The following is a 16,807-nucleotide window of genomic DNA, read 5'->3' as shown; positions in this document are numbered from 1 at the left end:
TTCATGGCTGTTGGTGCTGGCTGGTAAATAAAGGTGATGTCCATAACCATCTGTAAGTGTCCATTACTCTGATGGCCCAGGGATGCTAAAGCCCTGGGGAAAAAACGCCCATACTCGTATTCACACCTGGGTCCTCCAGCCAGGAGTCTTGGGACTGGGCCCTCTTCAGGGTCTCCCTTTGGCGGCCACAGGCCCCTGTTCCACCTGGAGATTTATACCTACAGCCAACCAACACCTGAGAAGTTGTGTGGGTACATGGGCCCAGGCTCATGAATCATGCTGGGGGGAGAGTCTTGGGATTCGTCTTCATTGGGAGAGGCCCAGACAGTCTCACATGATGCTGTTCTGTAGGAGGCATTGAATTGAGACAATCTGGGACTTCTTATCCGTAAAGATACTGGGGCACATGGGGATTGTGGTTTTTTGGGGTCTGTTTGTGTTTGTGTTTTCTCCAAGCTATAGATCTTGATCGTGGCAGAATCAGGCCCACACACTATTCCACTGACTGATTTTTATATATTAAGGAGACATTTTTGCTGATTAAGAGAAAATAGTCCTTTTGTGCAGTGTTGGTATTCTGTAAGAGTGAGGGATTGATTGTTGCTGCTGGGACCGGGGCCCGCTTTTAACTCTGACCCTCCAGCTCATGGCACCCTGACAGTCTGCCTGTTTGCCTTAAGAGTTCAGGAGGCCCTAACCGCACTCCCAGGCCTTAAATTCCTGTGTGTCTCTTTAACAGAAACAATTGTTAGTTTTGTTTTGATGTTGTATAATTGTTTCCAAAAAGAAAAGTCTTCAGAGGACTGAAATCTAAAATCTGAGAAAGCCCCAAGCTCTCATCAAGGAGACCCGGGGTCTGTCTGGGCCAGAAATGTGGCGGGAATGAGGAAGAATGTAGTCTGGAAGATTTGCCCTCTTCACACTGTGCCACAGAAGGGGAGACCTTTGGGTTTCTCAGAGGATGGGACAAGAAAGCAGGCAGGGGCAAGGTGGAGGGGACATATTGGGCGCCTAGCACTGCACGACAGGTCGTCCAAACTCCAGTTGAAACAGCTGAGACATGGATTGTGTGGTAGCTCCTGGAGTCCAAGTCAAGATGCCAGCAGAGGCGTGCGCTCTCTGAAGCCTTGAGGGGAGGACCTTGCTTCTTCTTCCTTGCTTTGCTGGCAGCTGGCCATCTTGGTGCTCCTTGGCTGGCAGATAGGCCACCACTCTCCTTCCTCATGCATTTCATTAGCAGCAGCAAGTAGATACCAGGCCGCACCTTCCACACTGTTCTCGGAATTCTCCTCAGCTAAATATTCAAGTTCATCACTTACATGGTCTACTCTCCACCCAGCAGCCCACCGCAGGTTAGCCCGCCTCCCTGCCCCCTGCCATTTTATAGCAAGTGCCATCGTCCCTTCAATGTCCAGCAGCGTGGTCTCCACCGCATTCAGGGACCTCACCAGAAAGTGACCTTGATGTTCATCTTACCACTGACATCCTCTTAGGCCTTTTTTTTAATCACGTACCTCAGAATTCTTCGAGCCTCCATGCATTACTCAATTTCAGAACGACTGGTAATTACCAGAGCAGGACCCTACTTCTTGTCCTTAAAATCTATATTAGTTCCCCCAGGAGCTGCTGTAACAAATGACCACAAACTGTTGCTTAAAGAGCAGAAACTTACTGTCTCATTGTTATGGCTACTGTCTCACTGGCACAGGCTACAAGTGCCAAACCGAGATGTTCCCAGGGCCATGATCTCCATGAAGTCTCTGGGGAAGGATCCTTCTTTGCTGCATCTTAGCTTCTGGTGCTGGCTGGCCTGCTTTGTTCTTTGCCTTCTAGGTGCTTCACTCCAATCTCTGCCTCTTTTGTCACATGGTGCTCTCTGTGTGTATCTGTGTGTAAACTTCCCTCCCTGTGAATGAAACGATTCCAGGCATCGGAGTAAGACTCAACCTTAACTTCATGACATGACATCACAGAGACTGTGCTCCAAAGTAGGTCACATTCTCAGGTACCAGGAGTTAGGCCTTCTTTAGAGGGACACAATTCAACCTACGATAAGAGAGTGTAAGAGAGGGACAGTGTGTGCAGTGTGAGGGAACAGTACCCCTGATGTCTTCCTCTCAAGTCTTCATTGCAGTTACCAGGTTAAGCCCATTGGGATAGTTTTCTTAGGTCTCTGCTTCTTAGAAATCTTCTACTGCGTAGGGCTTAGAATCCACATTCCTTGGCCTGGTTCAACAGTCATTATGATCAGTCTCAACTCCTCTTCCAAGAATGAGATTCTTCTAGATATCATTGTTCCCGTTAATATCCATTTTACACTGTTGTAAGGAACAAAGTTGATAATGATATGGAGGCCAGTGCCTGGGACACTGTAGGCCCTCAGTAAAGGCTGGTAATAATTCCTGCACTCCAAATTGTTAGCTGTTCTCTGCCTGTGTCCAGTGTTATTTTCACCTCCAAGGCTTGGATCATGCTATTTCTGCCTCTCTTTCTTATCTGCAGTTTTCAAAAAAAGCAAACTCATGACTCCTGGGAAAGTATAAACACATCAACGATTTTGCTCAACTCATGGCTTAACTAGAGAACCAGTTTGATTCTATAATTGGTTCAAAGTTTCTTTGGGTGGCACAATCAGTTAAGTGTCTGACTCTTGATCTCAGCTCAGGTCTTGACCTTAGGGTGTTGAGTTTGGGCTCCATGCTGGGTGTGAAAGCTAGTTAAAAACAAACAAATAAGCAAAGAATAAAACAAAAAACACAAACAAACAGAAGCACAAAGTTCATTTGAAATCAAGGGTTGATGTGTTCAAGAGAGTAGTAAAATGTAATTTTTGAGCTCTATATTCCACCAGACAGAAAATTCGCTGAGTGTCTCCAAGGCAGAGATGTGCAAAAATTCTCTCTGTCCTTAAAGTGTTGTAGTATATCACAGCTGATCATCAAGCACAGCACCACAGAAACAATAGAACACTCCAGTAATCTCTCTTGCCTATTTCTAAGTTTTGGATCATTTTCATAGTATTCTCTACTTTGTGATCATAAACAGTCTCCGACAAGTATTGTTGATCCTAGAAGATTGTTTTTACTATGCATGGCCTGATTATTTATACAGATGCAGCAAGAATCATAATTAACCGGAAAAGCCTCCTTGAGTTTGCTCGGAAAATCTAGAGCCTAATCATATTAAGCAACTATCAATTCCAAAGGATAAACTTCTTTTGGAAATTTTCAAAATGAGTTTTGAATCAGACCTTTCAAAGCCCCTGCTATTCTTCTATCCTGGGAGTAGGAAACCAATGTCCAAACACTTTCTCCAATAAACTTTGCATGCTGTACCCATAAATCTCAGTGAATTTCCCTCTTCCTGAGGTCTCCAAAATTTGCCTGGGTTTCTGAATTACCAGGGAGTGGACTTCCTTATTACCTGAGAGTCTGGGATCCTGGAAGCCAGAAATGATATTAGTTTTCTTATGAAGGTTTTGGAGACATTAGCTCCACATGTAACAGCAACAATTGCTCCTTAGCAGTGGTCTGATGGTCTTTGATTAAACAACAGTGACTCTCAGATATCACACTGTACATATGACCTTGCTGTAGAATCGATTTTTCCAATGGTATCTTTGAAACAAGAGGACAGATTTTTATTAAACCTAAGCAAATGGTTCTATCATCATGAAAGTGAATGAAACTCAGTAGAAGCATTTGTTTCTCAATTTTGAGGGTAGGTGAAGATGAGGTAATGTTTAAAGATGGTTGTTGTGGGTTTACAAATACACAGTCTACTAATTCGTTTAAGGAGAAAGAAATAAGGTTTCCACAAATAGCCATACAAGTAGAACATCAAACAGAATGCCATCAATATTCCAAACAAATAACCACAATGGCACATCTTGAATCCGTTCACTCAATCCTATGTCATTACTTCTTACTCTGTTGGATCTTGAGACAGTCGTCTGATTTCATGAGGTACATATGCTTCCAGACTGAGAGTGCCAGTAGTCCTGGCTTTGCTCACTGGCACAGTCTGAGCATTGAGTCAGTGCTGCCATCTTGCAAACCTGCTCTGAAGAGTCTCTTTGAGGCAACAGTAGTTCAGACCACGTCCTACAGTTTTTCCCCTGAAGCTCCAAGACTGTGACCCTCTGGTGAAGACACAAATTCTGAGTGGTCACTTTTGGCAGATCTTTGGAGAAGCCTTAGGAGGAAGCAGAGACCTGTTTGAGAACAGGACTGAATGGTTGTGGTTCGTAACCGAATATAACATCGTGGAAGTCAGTAAAAGGCTCTTTGGGGGGCATGGTCCTTATTTCATGAGGGTTTGGTCAATGTTTCCTCTGAGGGATTCAGCCCCAAGTGCACTGTCACGCCTAACACCTATATCTCTTTTGTGACATGGCTGCCATGAGCCTGCAAGAGGCAGCTCTTCTTGCACATCCGTGGAGCCAGAAGACAATTTCATTGAAGACATGTGAGTGCATGGATATAGATAATCCAGATCCCTTATCCTGGTAGACAGGCTGTGGAGGTGCTGAGTCTTCCTTTTCATGCAGGGCCCTTTGGGGGTGGAGTGAGTGGGGAGAAACCAGGAAACCTTGAGTGATATCCACTTAAAAGAGGTTGTTACAAAGTACAAGTGACTAGTTTTATTTGGCACCAAGAGGGAAGGCTCCAGAATCCCTAACCCCCAACATGATGATATTTAGGGATAAGGTAAGTGGGTTTCCATGAGTTCATGAATCTGGGGTCCTCTTAACGGGATTAGTGCCCTTGTAAGAAGAGATAGCAGAGAGTTGCTTCCTCGCTCCATCATGTATTGACACGGTGAGACGGCGCCATCCACAAATCAGGAGGTGAGCCTTCCCCAGGGAAACAAGTTGGCTGGCACATTGGGCTTGGGCTGTCCAGTCTGCAGAACTGTGAGAAATGAGTTCCTGTTGTTCCTGCTCCCAGGCTGTGGTATTATGGTTATGCAAGCTGATTAAGACAGCATCTCTGATGTGTAGGTGAGCCTTAAAGGGTAATCTATGAGACTAGCCTAGAAGGTTCTATTACTATTTCTAACTAATACCTATTGATCACTATGGTTTGAGTACCACTTCATGTGTACAAATTTATCTGGTTTCACAATGACCGTCTGAAGTAAGTATTCCATTTTAAGGATTCGGGGAGTGAGTTGCAGAGAGGTTAACTCACCCAAATGTGGCACGCTGAATGGTGGCCCCTGAAAGATGGCCACACTTTAATCCAGAGCCTGTGAATGTTACCTTATTCCATAAGCATCTTTGCAGATGTGATTAAGTTAATGACTTTGAGATGGGGAGATTATTCCGGATTATCTGGGTGGGCCCCAGATGTAATCAGAAGGGTCCTTCTAAGGAGAGGCAAGAAGGCAATGTGATGAAGGCAGCAGAGATTGGTGTGATATGGCCCCAAGCCCAGGACAGCTGGCAGCTTCTAGAAGATGTAAGAGGCAAGGGATGGATTTTCTCCTGGAGCCTCCAGAAAGAACCAGCTCTGCAGGACCTTGATTTTATCTCCATAAGTCTAATTCCATGCTCTTGTCCTCCATAACTGTAGAAGATGAAGTGTATATTGTTTTCAGCTACTAATGTTTTGGGAATTTGTTATGGAGGCAATAGGAAACGGATCCACCAAGGTTACCAAGATGATATGTAGAAGAAACAGGACAATGGAGGAATGATTCTTTTAAACTACTGTTATTATTTCTGCACTATTTTAATAAGTTGAGCTTTGAGATTATCTAGATCTGAGCATCAGAAAACACCCTGAGCCCCATAAGAAGACTCCTATAGAATTCAAAGAATGTCTCTTAATGACCCCACACCTTTTGAAAATTCATTATATCTACATTTCTGTGTGTGTGTGAAATGGAAAGAATCAAAGGAAAATAAAAAAGGAAGCTGTGGCTATGTCCACATTTATCTCTCTGCTTCTGACTATGTGGAAGGAGCAAGATCCTGGGTGGAAAGTTGTGTTTCCAGGGTTGCAGGTGGAGACAAGCGGTGGAGAGGACTGTGGCTCACAGCATAGTTGCAAGTGGAAGGAAGCACTCAATGATCAGGAGCGTGGCTAAGTGAACAATACAGATATGGGGCTACACTGCTTCTATCCAGAATCTTGTAGAAGGAGATCACTCCTAACTTAGGGCTCAGGATGGGACTGATGGGGGCCACATGCTCCTTTTTGACCAAGGATCACAAGGCTGTTACCATTTGAGACCCGCATCTGATTTTGTGGCATCCATGGATTCTGTGTCAACTAGTCTCCTGTTCCCTCTAGGGAACTTAACAGCGTACCTGAGCATAATACCTGGAGAAGCAATTAGCTGACCATGAAAACATCCAAGGACAAGTTTCACTCAAGGAATATGTAGCTTGAAATGAAACTAGGAAATGGTAGAGATATTTTGAGCAGGAAATATGATTCTAACTCTCCTCTAGACTTTTATGTATGCAGCCTCATCAAGACCAAATGCATGGGTATGTGACCTGTGCCGTTGCACAGGGCCCTGTACTTAGAAGGATTTACTGTTCTATTGATGTCATCTTGAAATTCTTAATTTTTTTTTGTTTGTTTTTGACAAAGGGCCTGGCATATTCTTTTTGTGCCAGACTTTGCAAATTACATAGCTGGTCCCTGTCTGTGTCTTTATTGCAAGTTGGAAAACAGTTACCTGGGGCCCTCCAAGTCATTAGCACCAATAACTGGTCTAATGATATGGACCAATAATATAGTATTAATACAATAATTTCCAAATATAGCTGCTTCCCTCCATGGGTTGCCACCCCATTGTCCAGTACTTCCTTCCACATTTAGTTCTCTTAGTACCCACCTTCAGGTGTGAGCATGAACTAATCCCATGTCTTAATGTCGTGAACAAAAATGTATAATCAAAAACATTATAATTTTATGATGATGCAAGAGACAATTGGAACAGCTGGTCAACCATGAGAGGTTTGACCATCTGCCTATCATCTCAAAGTTTCCAGAGCAGGTTGGAATGGATGCACTGGCTAAATCTGGGAAAATCTACCTGTGCCTGGGTCTGGGGTAGAGGAAAGTAGGAAGGTTGTAGGGGAAAGTTTGATCTCCTCCCTGGGTGCATCTTTTCTTGTCAGGTCATGCATATTTTGGGTCTTGAAAGAACCATATGAAGAAAACTAGAGAAGGTGTATGGTCATTGGAAGACTTTTTCCAGGCCACATCTTCCTTTTTTTCTCTTGGCTCCCAATCGTTTAGACTCTTGGCTTTGTAACTGAAGGTTGGTAAATTCTTACTGAGTAACTTGAGACCTTCATGAAAGACTATCATGAAAACCCATATGATACAATCACTGGGAAGCATCCAAGGCTCTAAATTTGGACACATCTAGCCACGTATTTGAGTTTCTTCTTCCTAGAATCACCCCAGAGTCTCCCACTCCATGCAGGGAAGATGATCCAACACCATGCCTGGCTCTGTTTGCATGATTTGTGTCATGTAATAAGGGCCTTTGGGACCCACCAGTATAACCCCAAAGAACAAATATAGGTTTGGAAAATTTGGTGTGAGAGCAGGCACATGGAGAAAAAGCTTACACCTTGGTAAAATAACGCACTCCTCCAATTATAGGGCAATATTTCTGTCTCTTTAAAGCCAAATAGTTCCTTCACTAGCTCCTCCCAAGCTCAGAGGAGCTTGTTGCCTGAGAGGTTTAAAGGGTGCAAACACTTTTTCCTCACAGTGAAAGCAAAAGCAGCAGCTCAAACAGGTTCTTTGGAGAACAATGGGGAACTCAGCTCCTTCAAAAGAAGGTGAGCCTAGCCTCAGAGCAATGGAACCGTGAGGGGCAGCAGGACATAGGGGTGTGCCTGGGTGTGGGTTCTGCACCTAGAAGGGACCGAGTACTGTGCCAGCAGCCCAGCAATGAGGATGCTGCAGAAGGTAGGGTGGGACTAAGGAGTTAGAGTGGCCCATGACCACACGTCTCCTCTTTAGCAGGACAAACTTGCTGAACAGCATGTCTTCCATCAGTTGCTCTTATGACAGAGTGAGTGCTGCGTGACACCCCATCTGTTTCCCTTGGTGGGAAACTAGTGTCCTCAAGGCAGGTCTTTAGAGCTGGAAGGCAATTTAGAGACCAGTATTTCCTAATCCCTCTTTTTTCCTGAAAGAAAATCTGAATCCCAGACGGTGTGCGTGTGGTTTTATCAAATTCCCCGGGATACCCAGGTCACAAATGGCACAGGAAGTCTAGAATTCAGCTGGCTGTGTTCTTTCCAACATTTAAGAGAGAAATGGTGTGATCGACAGTGTAACAGAGGAGGTAAGGAAGGGATGCCATGGGGAGAGAATGAGCTATTCTATAGAAAACAAATGTGCGTGAAGCCCTTTGGTTGCCTTCCCTAATTCCAGGGTTGCTACCAGTTCACGTTTCTGGACAGAGAGTGAAGTACCTCCCCTGGCCTCCCACGATCTATTTCTGATCCAATGTAAACAGAAATGTAGAATCAAGAACCTGAGAAGGAACCAAGAAGGGACCAGAGCTTGCAAGGTTATGCATGAGTGTAGGGTCAGATACACTTTGCATTGGATCCCTCCTCTGCCCAAAGCCCATTAGCGCAGTGACCTTGGGCAACTTCATCAACATTTCTGAGCCACATCTATTTCCTCATTTAAAAAATTAGAGTGGGGGCGCCTATCTGGCCAGTTGGAAGAGCATGGGACTCTTGATCTCAGGGTTGTGAGTTCTAGCCCCACGGTGGGTGTAGAGATTAAATTAATTAATTAATACACTTCAAACATTAGAATACTAAAAATTACTAAATTACTAGAATACCAAAAATTGTATCACTTTATCAGTAAATATTTACATATGTATGTCTGGGAGATAAAGGTCATTAAAATATACCATGATCAGACTTCAAAAAGCAATTAGAATTTTTAAACAATTACCAGATATATTCCAATCCCCAGATTATCTCATAGATTTTAAAATTGAAATCAGGGGCGCCTGGGTGGCTCAGTTGTTTGAGTGTCTGACTTCGGCTTAGGTCATGATCTCACAGCTCATGAGTTCGAGCCCTGCGTCGGGCTCTGTGCTGACAGCTCAGAGCCTGGAGCCTGCCTCTGCTTCTGGGTCTCCCTCTCTCTCTGCCCCTAACCCACTCGCATTCTGTCTCTGTCTCTCTCAAAAATAAATAAACATTAACTTTTTTTTTTTAAAACAAAATTGAAATCAGCTCCAAATACGGTTCATAAATTGCAATTCTTTCATATCTCTTAAGTTTAATTTGATAAATAAGTTTTCACCTTCCTGTTTCTTTTTGTAAATGTTTCTGTTTAAGAAACGGTTGGTCCTTTGTCCAAGAGAATTGGACAGTGTACATTTTGCTCTTTAAATCAAGATGTCATATGACATGTTCTTCTAGTTTCAGTGTTTTGTATATATTTAAATTTAAGGAGAGGCTTGATCAGATTAAGATTTGCCTGGTTACTTGGGTGGCAATATTTCATAGGTGCAGTTGTAAACTTCCATCAGAAGGCACCTTATATTTTCTTTTGTCTCTTTCTATAATGTAGCAGACAGTAATGATAGCCTAGAGTAACTTTGTTTCATTAACGGTCACAAATTATAATATTATTATTCTATCATTCTTTCTTCTTTTATTGCATGGCAGAATCCTATAAAAGAAAGTTCCCCTGAATCATACTTTCATTTCCATAAGGTGTAGTTATTAAGACAAAAGGAATGATTGATTCTTTTTTGTCCATGTTCAGACTGATGACATCATTTCCTAGCATACCCCAAAGAGAACACTTCACTTCTTTCGCAATGATGGTATTGTTATGAATTCATGAACTTCAACATATTTCATGATTTTTAATCCATTGAAATTATTATTCTCATTGATACTCAAATTACCCATTCTCTGTCCAGTCAGCCTCTTCAAGTTGGCTCTGTAGTCCTTTCGGTAACATCCAAACTTTTTTTTTTTGAAAGTAATCTCTGCACCCAATGTGGGGCTAGAACTCATGAACGTGGGATCAAGAGATGCATGCTGTATTGACAGAGCTAGCCAGGCATTCCACGGTCTGAGTTGTTTTTGATAGCATCCTCACTTTTTAGTGTGACTAGGAGAGTCTAGGATCCACTTGCACATTTCTTGGCCCAGAAATGGAATCGGTACCTTCTCCTAAGAGTGCTAATGTTTTTGGTGGGAAATGGCATTTGAAGGGCACAGTATGGGCACTAAGGGTGCTCATTGCCACTGGGCTTGTCCTTGGGCTTCAAAACTACACATGTGCACAAAAAGCTAAGTATAGGACAGGATTCCTGAAAGCAATTTAAGATTTTCTTGACGTTTTTTCCCCCTATTTGGCCTTACACTATATCCCATTAGGACAAGAGCCAATGAAGCAACTTTATTTTCAAGTTTCTTGGACCAATTCTTTGTGTGGTTTGTCTATTACACCAAATACTATGTATTTCATTTGCTTTTGATTTTTACCAGTTACCTTAAAATATATTTTTTGTTTATAATTATGTAAGCTATTTACAGATGTACCTCACTATCTGCAAGCAGAACGTTCCTATGAAATCCTTTATGAAACAAAATGACATAAAGCAGAGCAGCAATTACCATTAATGTACATGGAAAAAGGGTGCGCATTCCCAGATCTCCCCCAAATAACCTCCCTTATGTGTTTCTGATACTTTTAGACACAACTTGTTAACAGATGCACAAATTCAATTGAGAGAAAGCCCACGTGCTCATCTGGCTCACAGCTCTGGTGGCTGGATGGTGAACCCCTGTGTGAGGTTCCCGGGGAAGGTGATTGGCAGCTGGCGTGGACAATGGCCCACTCGGCCTCTCTATTAGCTCAACTGGCTGGAAAACAAATGCGGAACGCTGTATTCGTGTTCAGCTTTTTTTTTTTTTTTGTACAAATGAAAAATCCTCTTTGAATGTATTTCAGCCAGCAGCAGCAGGTACACATGTAGGTCTTTCATAAAGGAAAAGAGCTGTAATTCGAACTCTCAAAAAGAAGGAAGTACATGCTTTCAAGACAAATCTATGACATCTAAGTATACTCAAAGTAGTTTCCAGCTTCTACCCTGTCCCCCGCCTTATTCCTCCCATCCCTCTGTCAGTAACTTCTTTGGTGACAGTTCAGATGATCTGCCATTGCTTTTTCATGTGCATGAAGTATATGTTGTACTTTGTACCTACAGTTCATGTTCCTCCCCAGTAGACAAATGACAGTAAAGTAAATATTATTTTCTTCACTTTGCCTTTTTTTTTTTTTTTGCTTGATGAAATATCCTGGAGATCTCTGAATCCCAGCATAGAGAGGTATTTCTTATTTCTTTCTACATTTGGATAGTACATCTCTGTGTGTATGTACCTTGGTTTATTCAATCAGACCCCTACTAGTGGGCATTTGGTAGGTTTTTGGTCTTTAATTATTACAAATAGTGATGCAGTGAATAAACATATGCCTAATCTTTTCCTGTGTTTTGTTAGTGTAGCTCTGGGATAAAAGGAAGGGGAACTTCTTCCTCTACCCTTCAAGGTCTTCCAGCTGCACTAAGAATTGCATTCACTTCAGGCAGATTAACAAGAGAAAAAAAAAAGCAGTGCGCACAAATGCTCACTAATGAAACTAAGACCAAGAAAAATGACCAAGGCAGGCAGTTTTTATACTTTTTAGGCAGAGACGATGGATCTGTGAAGGATTGACAAAACAAGGAAAACTTAACTTTGGGAGCATCTATCTGTTAGGGAGGAATTCTAAAGAGACTTTGGGCTGGGGTAGTAAATTAGTAGAAAGTAGTGGGCTGTTTATACAGTCTTCTTGGCTCTAAATCTCCCATCCCTGGTCATAAGGGTGTTTCTTTACCTCCTAGGACAGGAAGGGCACATTTTACACGGGAGATTTTTTTCCTGCTTGTAGGGGGACAGAAGAGGGTTTTAGTAATCTTCCCACACAGGCTGTATCTTAAGTTACTTTTATATGAAATAGTCAGTATGTCAAAGTTGCACGTTTAGGGGTGACCTGCCCTTGACCACTACAGGCATAAATCCTAAAATTGGGACCCACAATCCGGAATAAATGTATATGTAATTTGTATGATATTGCTAATTTCTCCTCTGTAGGTTTTAGACTGTTTTTCTATTCTCATTAGCCACGGAGAAGAGAACCTGTTTCCTCTAAACCTTTACCGACTGATTATAGCAGCAAATTTTTGCACTTTTGCCAAATCTGTAAGTGGAGAAATAGTATCTCAGTGTAATTTTAATTTGTTATATTTAGTTTTTTTCTTTTCCTACATTGGGTTTATATTTCTCTACTTTGAGTGTTCATATATTTTTACATAGTTGAGGAGCATTGGCATTTCTATTTTTTCTTTGAACTGTTTATTCATACGTCTTGCTCCATTTTCCATCGAGCTTTTGGATATTTGTCTCTCTACTTTTAGGTATTCTTTGTATAAGAGGAGAATTAACCCTCTTTGATATAGTCTGACATACGTATTTTAATTGTCTGTGATGTTCGTTGTCTCCCATTGTCTTTTAGGTCCTTATGTAGTCAGATGTATGAATCCTTTTCCTTACAATCTTTCAAATCTTAGAAAGAGTTGCCCCACCCCTAGGTTACAAAGGATTTGTCTGAGTTTCTTCTAGTATTTATGTGGATTGATTTTTAGTGTTATATTTCTAACGTATTTAGCATGTGAATGGCATGAAGATGTGGGTGCAGTTTTGTCTTTTTCTGTGTGGTTTTGTAGTTATCCCAATGCTGGTTGTTAGTCCATCTTTCTCCCCATTTTGTGAGATGCTGCCTTACGGACAATAAATGTAACACGATATAATTGAACTGGATACTAATGAATATAGCAGACCAATTTGGTCTATTTCTGAATTGTCTGTTTTTGTTTTCCATTTATCTCTGTTCACACACACTTCATACTGCCTTAATTATAGGGGCTAAAATATTTTACTATCTGTACAGCTGGTCCTCCCTCATCGTTCTTCTCCTTGTTGACTCTACAGGCTAATTTTCTTTCTTCATTCATCCAAGTGAATTTAATAGTCAACTATTTTAGCTGCAGAGAAAAAAATGGAGATAAATTTTTTAATATTTATATTTCTATATAAACACGTTAATGAAGTATCTCTTAAAACAGTGTTGAATTTGGGGAAATGTCCGTTCTGTATGAAGGTGTTTTTCTTCTTAAATCTACTAAGGAGGATGTGTTGTTGCAATCCATTTTCTCATATTGAACCACCCTAATATTTCTGAAATAAATCACATTTAATTGTGGAGTATTACTTTTTAGTGTCTGACAATTTATTTGGGATTTTTGTATTAGTATTCACAAATGAGACATGTCTGTAGCTTTATTTATTGGTGAAATCTTTGTTAACCTTTGGGATCAATATCACACTTGAGTCATAGAAAGAACTGGAAAGTTTTCCTTCTGTTTTAAGTCATCAGGAATAGTTTAAGAAAGGTTAAGTTAGATCCCCATGAAACCATCTGGACCTGATACTCTTTTGTAGGGGAACTCTTTAACTACTTTGTTGTTTTTCCATGGTGATTGAATTGTCTCATCTTTCTGTCTTTATGGGACCTACATGGATAATAGACTACTGCAGGATTTCAGGGAGGAACACATAGGTCATAAGAGCGAGGTGATGCTTTCAACTTCTTTGACTCTTTTTCTTCTCCTTCCTTTCCTTTACAGCACAGAGACTCCTGGTAGTGACATGGTGGACCCTCAGGACAACACTCTGAGGATTATTCTGGTGGGGAAAACTGGAAGTGGGAAGAGCACAACGGCCAACACCATCCTGGGGAGTAGAGTCTTTGAGTCTAGAGTTGCTCCCCATGCTGTCTTCTCCAGGTGTCAAAAAGCATCTAAGGAATGGAAGGGGAGGAAACTTGTTGTTGTTGACACCCCAGGGCTCTTTGACAACAAGGAGACCCTGTATACCTCACGCGGGGAATTCAGCCGGTGTGTCCTCTACTCCTGTCCAGGGCCCCACGCCATCATCTTGGTCCTCCAGGTGGGCCGCTACACAGAGGAAGAGCAGAAGACCGTGGCATTGATCAAGACTGTCTTTGGGAAGCCAGCGTTGAAGCCCATGATCGTGTTGCTCACTCGCAAAGATAACTTGGAGGAGAAGAGCCTGAGTGACTTCTTGGCAGATTCAGATGTGAAGCTAAGAAACATCATCAGCGAGTGTGGGAACCGCTACTGTGCCTTCAACAACAGAGCCTCAGAGGCCGAGAAGGAAGCTCAAGTGCAGGAGCTGGTGGAGCTGATAGAAGAGATGGTGCGGAGCAACGGAGGGGCTTACTTTACCGATGCCATTTACAAGGACACAGAGAAGAGGCTGAAGCAACGGGAAGAATACCTGAAGAAGATCTACACCGATCAATTAAATAATGAAATTAAACTAGTAGAAAAGGAATATGCTGATAAATCACAGGAAGAACGGGAGGAAAAAATAAAATGGCTAAAGATGAAGTATGCTGAACAAATAAAAAATATCAGGGAAGAAGCTGAGAAGGGATTATTTAGAGATGGTTCAAATGGGATTATTAGGGTGCTTTCAAAAATATGGCAGATGCTTTGGTAGTAAAGAGCATTTCATTTTTTCTTCTGAATTTATGATGATTTGCGATAGTGGTAGATTGTAGTTTCCATAGAGAGCTGTGACAGTAGCTGCTACTTATTCTTCCTATAACCTGACCCTGTTACTGCTGTCACTGAGCTGTGGGGCCTGTGTCCTCTACCTTGGAGCTCAGCAGATCTGGGACCATTTCAATTAATAGCAGATGGTTGAAGCAACACCTTGTGACTCTAAGGTTACATGTGGGCAATGCTTCCTTGCCCTGTTGGAGTTCTTGCCCTTGGAACTTGACTGTCATGTTGTGAGAAAGCCCAGGCTGCCTCTTGAGAGGCCCCTGTGCAGAGGGCTTGAAGTCACTGGCCCACTTCCCAGCTCACCTTTCATTTGTGACTCAGACCAACTTGCCCGCCATGCAAATGAGGCAACACAGAAGTGTGCCCTCCAGCTGCCCCGCCATCTCAGGCGAAGTTGCAGAAAGCAAAGATGATCCATTCCCACTGAGTCCTGCCCATATTGCAGGTTTATGAGAACAAATAAATGATGGTTTTTGTTTTTAACCAGTGAGCTTCAGAATGGTTTGTTATGCAGTGAGAACTAACCAGAATGAAGCCTCTTCCCAGCTCTCAATCCCCACCGCCTCCCCTTCCCACCTGTCCCTCTTCACACAAAGTTGGCATAATCAGGCAATGGCATATAGAGTTCAAAGACTCAGGAAAATTCAAATCAGAAATCCTGCACATGTTAAGTGTCTGAACCACTGGTCACATGTGTCATTGCACTGCATGGTCACAGGTACTTTTTAGGGAGGTATTGGGTTTCTCTGGAAAGATTGTTCTGTGTTTCATGAAGATCTGAAAGTCACAGGATTCTCTTATTGTGTTTCTCTTTTCTTTTTTAGGGACCATCCTATTTAAATGTCTCCACTTGTATCTGAAACATCCCATCTGGGCCACATAGTTTTCATTTGCCTCTGCAGAATCACACTTCACCCTAGCTCTTTGCCCGCTGAGGCTGATCTAGTTGCACTACATCGGTGGGATCTCTTGCTCTCTGACTTCTGCCTGGCTGGCCAATGGGAAGTCCAAGTCAGAGGTCCTGTGGAAATAGAAAAGCAAGGCTGGGGTATCCATTCTCCCACCTCTATCTCTGCAGGGCCATCTCTGACTAACTGCAGTCCTACAGCAAAGGTCACAGCTCCTCCCTTGGTGGCCTTTCTACCCAACTCTTCTTCTGAATTCCAGTGTTCGTTCACCCCTTCAGGTGGGATTTAATTTTCTTATCAATACTATCAACGTCACTGTGGTTTCCAAACTCCCTGTGTCCACAGTGTGTAAGAGGCCCCTTCTCTAAACCTTCTCCAAGTACCTAATGAGAGCAGACTGTCTTGTTCCTGTGAGAATCTGATTGATAAATCTTATGGTACGCAGTTCTCTTTCAGAGCATCTTTATTGTTGTTGATGTTTTTTCATTCCCTCTAGTGCTTGTTTCCTGACACCAGAAAAATCTCTCCTTACCCTTCCATGCTGTGACTTTTGCAGTAAGTAGATGAAAGGTTCTGTCTTGCTAAAATAATAGAGACACTTCAAAGTTAGATGGGTGACTGTCAGTCACTCACAAGGATTGCAGACATCCCAAATCCAAATTATTAGAATTTTTATTCGTCCTTTGTTTTGTCTGTGAACATGACTGAGAGTATTTACCATATCAGTGACTTTTCAGGAGATGGATTAGAGATTAAGTCTGGAAAATTTAAGATTATAAATACCCACTCATTCTAAGATTCCTCATAAGTATTCAGAATGCAGTAAAAACACGGAAGAAAAATTCCTCTCATGAGAAAACATGTGTCAAATGACAAAGTGAGACCAAAGTACTCTCTGCCATCATGCACTTCTTATGTTCATAACTACTTCCTTGTAAGTGACTCTAGTACGTCTAGAGAGCAAAGTATTCCTACCCTGTCCTTTTTCATTTCAGAACCGTTTAAAAGATATTTTCAACCAGAGATATGCAGAAGCATTATTAATACAATTAACTTGTGTTCAGGCCATTTGAATGTGCAGCTTATGTAAGCTGATTTGTTTTCTCCCAACATTAGATTCCATTTTGGAAGGTAAGAGATAACCAGAGAAAAAACAAGTAAATCAAATAAATCATTATCTC

At 42.0% G+C, this 16,807-nt stretch overlaps 2 protein-coding genes across 8 annotated transcripts in view; one reads left to right on the top strand and one right to left on the bottom strand.

Annotated features, from left to right (window-relative positions):
• The window catches only part of LOC106986850 (GTPase IMAP family member 7-like), a 78,457-nt gene that overhangs the window by 25,702 nt on the left and 35,948 nt on the right, over window positions 1-16,807 (top strand). Inside the window, exons 1-2 of one of the 7 annotated variants that reach the window (XM_027052942.2) lie at window positions 7,771-7,813; window positions 13,758-15,201. In XM_027052942.2, coding sequence (XP_026908743.2) covers window positions 7,786-7,813; window positions 13,758-14,650 — 921 coding nt within the window. In that variant the 5' untranslated portion in view covers window positions 7,771-7,785 and the 3' untranslated portion in view covers window positions 14,651-15,201. Of the gene's footprint in view, window positions 1-7,718; window positions 7,814-8,224; window positions 8,326-12,124; window positions 12,269-13,757; window positions 15,202-16,807 lie in introns of those variants that run through there. The other 6 variants (XM_053217893.1, XM_053217896.1, XM_053217894.1 and 3 more) reach the window with 6 other exon arrangements.
• The window catches only part of LOC128314680 (GTPase IMAP family member 1-like), a 95,838-nt gene that overhangs the window by 63,479 nt on the left and 15,552 nt on the right, over window positions 1-16,807 (bottom strand). The gene's annotated exons all lie outside the window — the stretch shown is intronic.

This window comes from Acinonyx jubatus, chromosome A2, assembly GCF_027475565.1.
Source record: "Acinonyx jubatus isolate Ajub_Pintada_27869175 chromosome A2, VMU_Ajub_asm_v1.0, whole genome shotgun sequence".
NCBI classification, from domain to species: domain Eukaryota; kingdom Metazoa; phylum Chordata; class Mammalia; order Carnivora; family Felidae; genus Acinonyx; species Acinonyx jubatus.
Note: the sequence above shows the minus strand (reverse complement) of the source record. Positions and strands in the feature narration are given on the sequence as shown.